Source organism: Sinocyclocheilus anshuiensis, unplaced genomic scaffold (assembly GCF_001515605.1).
Source record: "Sinocyclocheilus anshuiensis isolate Anshui unplaced genomic scaffold, SAMN03320099.WGS_v1.1 scaffold871, whole genome shotgun sequence".
In the NCBI taxonomy this organism is placed as follows: Eukaryota; Metazoa; Chordata; class Actinopteri; order Cypriniformes; family Cyprinidae; genus Sinocyclocheilus; species Sinocyclocheilus anshuiensis.
The window spans coordinates 568,884-578,624 of NW_015542392.1; the positions used below are offsets into that span (position 1 = coordinate 568,884).

The following is a 9,741-nucleotide window of genomic DNA, read 5'->3' on the forward strand; positions in this document are numbered from 1 at the left end:
GTGTGTGTGTGTGTGTGTGTGTGTGTGTGTGTGTATGTGTAGTTCTAAACTCGTATAGTTTTTTTTTATCTCATTAAAACCAAAGCGGTGTTCATCAGATTGTATATCAAGAGCAAGGACACGTTTGTGTGCATTTTTTTTGTGCTTTTACCAGAACGAAGCGCTCGGTCGTCTGTGTGAAGACTGCGCATTGTGCACGAGCGCCAAGAGAGAATTTATAACAGCAGCAACGAGCACTCTCCATAACTCATTTCAGCGATAGATCGCCTGTTATTTAAAGGGGTGGTTCATTGCGATTTCACTTTTTTAATGTTAAAAGTTAGTGTGTAATGTTGCTGTTTGAGCATAAGCAATATCTGCAAAGTTACGAAGCTGAAAGTTCAATGCAAACGGAGATATCGATGCCATCATAGTTGCCAAGTCCGTGTATTATACACGACTTTGGGCTTCTTTTTTTGTAAAGTTGTGTGAAAAAATCCCAGGTCGCGGGTTGCGTTTTTTTGGGCTTATTTAAAAAAATACGGTTGCTTGTTAGGAAAATCTGACAAGCAACTTTGTTTCTTTATTTATGTTCGCCGTATTCTCCAATGCATTGAATGACACTCTGTCTGCTTGCAGTTAATAGCCAACCAGTGCAATAATATAAGTGCTGCAGGCAGCGTAATTTGCCAAATGTTCCGCCCCCTCCTCGGAGAAAATCACGTTCAAAAAGAAGGCGCGTGCCGTGACGCTGTAATCCAAGCGATGACAGAAGTAGACGTAGAGGAGTGGGATGACTTTCTTTTAGCCTATTTTTTAATTTTTACAATGTTTTTGTAATGTATTAATTATCACGGGCTGTAATAAAAAACAAGTAGTCCTATACTAATACTAAGAGTAAATATGGTTCGAATAGCCTATATTTCACAGACCTACGAATTTCTAATCTAATGGAGATGTTTCTTTCTTTTAGGTACATCCGTGCATGGCGCGAGATGTTGCAAAAAGTGGTGGGGTCGTGCTCTCTTGCGTCTTGCCTCTCAGAGAGGAATACGGTTGCCGTGTGTGTGCGTGGGTGTCGGAGAGAGACGCACACAAAGAGAACTGTTTTCTGAAGATTCAGGACTTTATAGAAATTGCATCTTTAAAACTTTACTGACATATTAAATGTGATAATGTCAATTATATAATGTAATGTTTTTGAGTTATAAGATTTTTAATAATACAGCTATGTCATAATTTTCAACCCCGATTCAACATTGCTGTTTTAGTCACTTTCTTGTATGGTGGGGAACAAAATGGTGTTAAAACCTTTAGAAACTCTATTAGAAAACATAATTAGCTTGAGATGTTACACATGCATACAATTAGCCCATGCATGTGCTGAATTGGAGTAGCAAATAGGACAAGTCAACAGAGCTCTCACAAAAGCTATAGAGAAGCTATAGTGACCGAAGCTATACAGAAGCTTCTAAGCACCCCAAGCAGTGTTTATTGGTGGTTTTAAACAATAAAAGACTCTGCACCAATTTTGACTTTTGGGAGTTGAATAATTTTGAACATGAATGTTTACATTCAACTTTACATTCTTAGAATTACTCAAATGTTTATAAATAAACTTTCTCTAATAGTGTACTAATGCCTTTGTATAATTGTTTTCATAAAATTTTGTTTTCTTTGCAGCTGTTTAATCTTAATGTTTAATCTATCTCTTTTTCTGTCTCTGTTCTTCAGTTTGGGAGCCCTGGTTGGTTTGTCTATAGCTGCTGTGGTGCTTTTAGCCTTCATCATCACCGTTTGTGTGCTTTGCTACCTGTTCATCGCCACTAAACCTCGAGGGCTGGACAACGGACTGCCTTTACGAGCACCAGGTATGAAAACACCTTCATCAAAAGAACAATTTCTATATGTGAAAACATATTGAGAGGAAAGTCCTTGAGACAAGCTTACGACTTCAATCTCATGCTACAGCCTATTTGATGAGAGTGTGGTTTAATTGCATAATGTGGCAAGTGACATTTACAGTCTTTTAGTAGCGGTATTAATCTCAGTGGAATTAATCTTTATGCATCAACTGCTTCTTCTTATTAACTTAGATTAATTCTGTCAGAGTATTTATTGTTTTTTATTGTATTGTGAATGAATCATTATATTCAGGTGCATAAATGAATCAACACAGTCATGGAAAATACAGCCAGACACATCCATCTGTCACATGCAATTAACAGAAATAAAATAAATAAATGGGTTAATATGTAAGGAATAATCCTGCTGTTTGTGCATCTACTCTGCAAATAAATAGATAAATAGACATAAAAGGTTTGAGAAATTATTCTATTATGTCATAATGCAAAATGATTTTCCCTAGAATGCCATAACTGAGCAATCAGAATTAGTTATACTAGAGATCTGTAAAAGTTCAACTTATGCCTGTTGTTAGCATTCATGAAAACTCGTTTAAGCCAGTAGATTTAGGCTCTTTTCCCCTGGCTGTTTTCTGAACTACTGTATAGTACAATTGCATCATCGGTGTTAGTGCCGTCCTGAGTGCTAGCAGTAGCTAGGTAACAACTCAAGAAAAAAGCTGCCAAAATTGGAACGCGTGGTTTGCGTCACTTTCTTATTCAAGTTGTCGTTGACCCTTCAGTTGCACTTCAGAAAACATAGAATGCATTTACATTCTTCTGTTTTGGATGCATTGCAAGAGAAATTGAGTTTGTTGAATGCAGATTCTACAGAGACAAAGAATGATGATTGTGTCATCAATAGTGGTTCATTTATGCAAAATTAAGATGGATTCTTTTCAATTCTTTATCACAAAAACCACCAATTTGCAACCCAAAAACATTTTTAAAAATGTCTTATTTTGCCCTTCCACAAGTTCAGTCTTTTAAAAGTCTAAAATCTGAACTGAAAGTCCTAATTACAAGAAGCATAAACAGGGAAAAAATGAATATTTCCTCTGTATTTTTGTTTTATTTTCCAGTTTAAATATCCAAACATCCTTAAAACAAGATATCATTTACTTGATATGGAAGATGAAGATATTAAGTCTTGTTTTCAGAGAAAAAGTATTAATTTTTGTTTGAAACATGAACACATATCTGTCAGTGGGGCATTAAAAAAGCTTGTTTTTCCTTTAAATTAAGTTGAATGTTCTGACCCCACTGGCAGATGTTTGTTCTTGTTTTAATCATAAACTCACTTCATCTTTACTTGGTCTTAGAAAAACTCGTAAAGTCTTAATTTTACCTTCATAAACCCTGCAAAGGATAAGGCTCAGATGTGGTTCATTGGGTCAAGAAATAAACCAAACAGGCCTGTGACCACATCAGTGGCCTTAAAGATGCACAAAGAGCAAAAGTCCTGAGCTCTTTTTGTGTTGGATCTGAAGGACAATATATATTTTCATATATGGGAAATGTTCTAGTAATGCTTTTACAAGGTTTGAGCTGCATAAAGAAACATATTGAAGCTTATCTGGTGACATGACAGTTCCATAGCGTGTTTTGTGTGAGAAATGTTTTCATACTGTTAGATCGGGTCTCCACGCCAGATAATGATTAGGATCCAGCCCCGGACGCCAGATCCTGTCAGAAAATATCAGTTTGTCCGGTAACAGAACAACTAGTCAGCAGATCGATACCCAAACCCTGTTAACAGCAGGTCTTGTCTGGTATCCAAAAATACCCAAAAAGAGTGTTTAACAGTCTTCTGTCAGTCCGAGTTGACCGAGGACAGCCAGAGAAGAGCAGAAGCAGGAGACGAAGTGATGATGATAAAAAGTAACAGAGTTTATTAAACAATCTTAGTTGTGTATGTCTCAATGTTCAAACTTCGTCTGATGCACAGAAATTCAGCAAGTAATGATATATCAAACTGATTCACAACATCATCCCATAAGCCTTGGGTTTCCATAAACATTCCCTCTTATCTATCTCTTATTCATACAGACAAAACAGTTCATGAAACCCCACAGGCATGAGATTGAACTACAATGAACATGCATAAGCAAGGAAAAATAAATCAGAAATATAAAATATAATAACATAATAAATGAATAAACAAATAAAATACTTAAATGATATAATGATAGATGATAAAAAATAATCAAATGATAAAAATAATCAAATAATAAATCATGATTATAAAATGATTATAAATGAATTAAAAACATGAACATTTAAAACACAACACACACAATTTGCATGTGGGGATCTAAGGATCCTTCAATACATCAGACACAAATCATAAAAAGTTTAAAGCAAAGCTATTGATATGATTCAAGGCTTGACGGCTCATGTAAGATGTGCTGCATCTTGGTTCAATGTTAGAGCCGTTTTATTAAAGATATAGCAACAATAACCAGAAAAATGGCAAATAAGCATTTGTAATGGTGGTTTTATAGATCTTTCAACAGGCTGTTGTCTGTCAGTGAGCCACGTTTCTCTGTTAGGTGAATGGATGACTTGATGTAAGTACAGTGAAAAGGTCTATGTGCCAGATCGAACTTTAAATACTCATGTGGTCAGCTGGAGGGGTTTTCAGACAGGACATGCAAATTAACAACCCTTTACTTTGATTTATAAACCCCATGAGACTTGCAATGAATTTGCAATGCATTTCTTCACCTGTTGCATCAGCAGCAAGGAAAAGTTGTTTCAGAGGAGGGGGAAGTTACTATATTTGGATTTTAACATTAAGAAATCTTCTGCCTTGTGCACCCAAATAATTCGTAGTTGTGTGGAATGAAAGTACAATATAAACTAGACTAAAACAATTAACCAAAACATTGCTAATAAAAATATTTTTGTAATGATGCAAGTTTGAGTAATATGCAGAATGTATCTCTCTCTGTCTTTATATATGTATTGATTGATTGATTGCAGTAGCATGCACTGATACTGTACTTGTCCAGGTCATATTTCACCCAAAATCGAATGAAAAGTTTAATCATATTTTGCATAAAAATGATTAGTTGTTGTTATTTTTGTTTTATTTTTTGTTTTTGCATTGTGACATTTATATTCATGACAATTAACCCTCATGTTGTGTTCTGGTCATTTTGACCTGGAGGAAAGGAAGGAAATAAAAAAGGAAATTTAAATACATTAATTAAAATACATACATACATACATTTAATTTTTGTACTTTCTGAGGATTTTTTTTCCCCACCTTGTGGTGTTTCTGGTCAAAAAATGACTGGCCTACGAAAAATTGCTTATTTATAAAACAACATTATTTGTGGATCATTTTGTCAATGTTTGCTCAAAAACTGAGCGGCATAAGCTTAGATTACAGTGCATCTGGAAAGTATTCACAGCGCTTCACTTTTTCCACATTTTGTTGTGTTACAGCCTTATTCCAAAATGGATTAAATTCATTATTTTCCTCAAAATTATACAAATAATACCCCTATAATGACAACGTGAAAAAAGATTGTTTGAAATCTTTGCAAATGTATAAAAAAAAAAATCACATGTACATAATGCAGAGTTAACAGTAACACTGCATGATTTTAGCCCGATTTTTCACTCGCCGACAGGTTTTGCGAAATCGCAGACAAATGCCTGAAATCGTTACTATATTTGGATTTTAACATTAAGAAATCTTCTGCCTTGTGCACCCAAATAATTCGTAGTTGTGTGGAATGAAAGTACAATATAAACTAGACTAAAACAATTAACCAAAACATTGCTAATAAAAATATTTTTGTAATGATGCAAGTTTGAGTAATATGCAGAATGTATCTCTCTCTGTCTTTATATATGTATTGATTGATTGATTGCAGTAGCATGCACTGATACTGTACTTGTCCAGGTCATATTTCACCCAAAATCGAATGAAAAGTTTAATCATATTTTGCATAAAAATGATTAGTTGTTGTTATTTTTGTTTTATTTTTTGTTTTTGCATTGTGACATTTATATTCATGACAATTAACCCTCATGTTGTGTTCTGGTCATTTTGACCTGGAGGAAAGGAAGGAAATAAAAAAGGAAATTTAAATACATTAATTAAAATACATACATACATACATTTAATTTTTGTACTTTCTGAGGATTTTTTTTCCCCACCTTGTGGTGTTTCTGGTCAAAAAATGACTGGCCTACGAAAAATTGCTTATTTATAAAACAACATTATTTGTGGATCATTTTGTCAATGTTTGCTCAAAAACTGAGCGGCATAAGCTTAGATTACAGTGCATCTGGAAAGTATTCACAGCGCTTCACTTTTTCCACATTTTGTTGTGTTACAGCCTTATTCCAAAATGCATTAAATTCATTATTTTCCTCAAAATTATACAAATAATACCCCTATAATGACAACGTGAAAAAAGATTGTTTGAAATCTTTGCAAATGTATAAAAAAAAAAATCACATGTACATAATGCAGAGTTAAGAGTAACACTGCATGATTTTAGCCTGATTTTTCACTCGCCGACAGGTTTTGCGAAATCGCAGACAAATGCCTGAAATCGGAGGCAAATCGGTGCTCGTGTGAATTATCAAAGACGCGATCTGAGAGAATCGCCGACGCGTCGCTGACGCCCGTGAAATATTTGGCATGCTAAATATCTGGAGCTGTCGGCGATTCACAATCACGCTGTGTTCAATGAGTTCTGACTGAAAAAGGATTGTATCGAGGCACAGATTGGGGGAAGGGTACAGAAAAATTTCTGCAGCATTAAAGGTTCACAGAAGCATGTAGTCTCCCTTCATGGAAGAAGTTTGAAACAGCCAGGACTCTTCCTAGAGCTGGCCTCCTGGCCAAACTGAGCAATTGATGGAGAAGGGCTTTGTCTAGACTGGTGACCAACAACCTGATGGTCACTCTAGTTGAGCTACCGATCTGGGCTTTATGCCGGTGTGGCCAGGCTCAATCCTCTCCTCAGTGAAGACGCATGAAAACACACTTGGAATTTGCAAAACCGCACCTAAAGGACTCCCAGACTTTGAGAAACAAGATTCTCTGGTCTGATGAACCTCAATTCTAAGCATCATGTTTGAAGGAAACCAGCTCTGCTCATCACCTGCAGAGTAACATCCCAAAAGTAAAGTGTGCTGGTGGCAGCCTCATGCTGTGGAGCTGTTTTTCAGCGGCAGGGACTGGGGAACTCGTCAGAGTAGAAGAAAAGTTCAGTGCCCCAAAATATTGAGATAGCCTTAATGAAAACCTAGTCCAGAGCATTCAGAACCTCAGACTGAGCAGAAGGTTCGCCTTCCAACAGGACAATGACCCAAAGCACACAGCAAGAGTGGCTTATAGACAACTCTGTGAATGTCCTTGAGTGGCCCAGCCACAGCCTGGGATTGAACCCAGTCAAATATTTCTGGAGAAACCTGAAAATGTGCATCTGCCCCCATCCAACCTGACAGAGCTTGAAAAGTGAAGAGGCGAGGAGAAGAATGGCAGATAACTAGCAGATAATGATGATCAAAGCTTGTCGCATCATACCCAAAAAATCTGAGGCTGTAATTGGTGCCAAAGATGCTTCAACAAAGTATTGAGCAAAGGCTGTGAATACGTATGTACATGTGTATTTATTTTTTTCATCAATTTTTTTTTTCTTTTCGTTTTTTATTTCAAAAAAGATTTCAAACAAACTTCTTTCACGTTGTTATTGTGAGGGTATTGTTTTAGAATTTTGAGGAAAATAATGAATTTGATCCATTTTGGAATAAGGCTGTAACATCAAATGTAGAAAAAGTGAAGCGCTGTGAATACTTTCTGGATGCACTGTAATGAGGCCTATGATCAATCAGTTACAAAATAAAATACAAAACCTAAGCTAATTAAAAGAAAACAAGTTGATCGCATCACAAGTACATTTCCCTCAGTTTTCTTTAATACAGAAATGCAAATCACTCCATCACCCCCAACCAGATTCAAGGACCTGAAGCGTCATTTTCCTGAAACACTTTACCATAGTTTTTATAAAGAACATAAAACTACATTATATGAATCATACCAGATCATTAAATAGATGACAGTTTTAGTTCTGGATAATTACGTTTTTATATATTTGCTCCAATTGCTGCTTAAGTGCTTTCAATTACCTTATATATCATGTCATGAAAATGTCACAATGCAGAAAAAAATCTTAATGGTCCAAAAACCAGGCTTCATGTTCATAATGCATATTTCTTTCTTTTGATCGTGAGGTTAAATGTGACCCATCTTGTCCTCACACTAAGATAAAGAGCTCAGAATCCATGCACTTAATGCAGGTTTATAAACAATATGCACTATAATACGTCATTGGCAAAAGGGTTGAGATTTGAGAGTGAAAATTAAACGATTTGGAGACGTTTAGATGACATTCAGCTAGTAATGAATTTTGTTTTGAGCAGTAATGTTTTCTTAAGATCCTGAGTAAAGAAGGAAAATGTATTTATATAGCACAGTAAAAAACAGCAGAGCTGAACAAAAATAAGATTGCCACACATTTAAATGTGCTGAAGGGTCATAATTTCTCCTGTTAACTCATTAACACATGCTTGAGAACGTTTCGCTACTCTGTTCAAATTAAGTGATGACTGCTAAAAATGACAAAAGCGAGAAATAATAAGAGACTTTATTTTATTTTATTTTTGGCATCAAGACATCTAAGGCTGCGTTTACACTGCAAGTCTTAATGCACAGATCCGATCTTTTGACCATATCCGATTTTTTGGCACGTCTGTTTACATTCACTTTTAGACACGACTGGTATCCGATATCTGTGTTTACATTAATTCCCACCCAAAAGGATTGTCTGCAGTGATCGCTTTACTATGCACATGGTAGACCCTCGGGTTTTAAATGGCCATGCTTTTAAAATTATTTATATAATTCACTTCGAATAGCCATTATTATTTGCCAGCATGGACAATGGCTGTCATGGATGTTTTGCAGCACAAAATCTGACTGAACGGATAAAGACCGGAAAATCTGGGGAAAGTTGTGGCCTAATGGTTAGAGAGTCGGACTGGTAACCCAAAGGTCGCGGGTTCGAGTCTTGTACCGGCAGGGATTGTAGGTGGGGGGAGTGAATGTACAGCGCTCTCTCCCACCTTTATATGTAGCTTTTAGCTGTTGTATTTTCAAAATTCACGGGGCGGGGGGTTGAAAACTAGCTCCTGAATGTGCAATTTCTTACCTATAAAAAGTTTCCATCTCAATAAAATGCGAGCGCATACAGCACGCCGGCATTAAAACGCCATTAAAAATCTTTATGAGCAAACGTGTCGCCCTCTCATTGGGAGTTCTGTGTAGAATCGGATAGTGTGTTTAGACGTAGGTCGGATGTCCAGATATCAGATGTGTATCCGATTCAAATCCACATTTGGAAGTGGCTCAGATCGGATGCAAAAAAATCGGATCTCGTGCGGGTTTTTGTGTTTACACGTGTGCAACAAATTCCGATCTGTGTCAGATGTGAGCAAAAGATCGGCTTTTTTGTGCCAGTGTAAACGCAGCCTATTAGACTACATTGACTCAAAAAAACAAAAATGTACTGATGCTGACTGTAATTTTAATTTGGGTATTTAAAGATTTTCATCTTGTAATGTTTTTGAAAGTCGTCTCTTATGCTCCCCATGCCTGCATTTAATTGATGAAATAATATACAGTTTTTATATACAATTTAAAATAACCCCCTTTTATTTCAATATTTTTCAAAATGTAATTTATTCCTGTGATGGCAAAGCTGAATGTTCAGCAGTCATTACTCCAGTCTTCAGTGTCACATGATCCTTCAGAAATCATTCTAATATGCTG

The 9,741-nt window shown here is 36.1% G+C and overlaps 1 protein-coding gene across 1 annotated transcript in view; it reads left to right on the forward strand.

Annotated features, from left to right (window-relative positions):
* LOC107692810 (membrane protein FAM159A-like) overlaps window positions 1-9,741 on the forward strand; it is a 22,801-nt gene that overhangs the window by 4,008 nt on the left and 9,052 nt on the right. Inside the window, exon 2 of the mRNA XM_016492012.1 lies at window positions 1,714-1,850. Within this exon, the coding sequence (XP_016347498.1) occupies window positions 1,714-1,850 (137 nt within the window). The remainder of the gene's footprint in view (window positions 1-1,713; window positions 1,851-9,741) is intronic.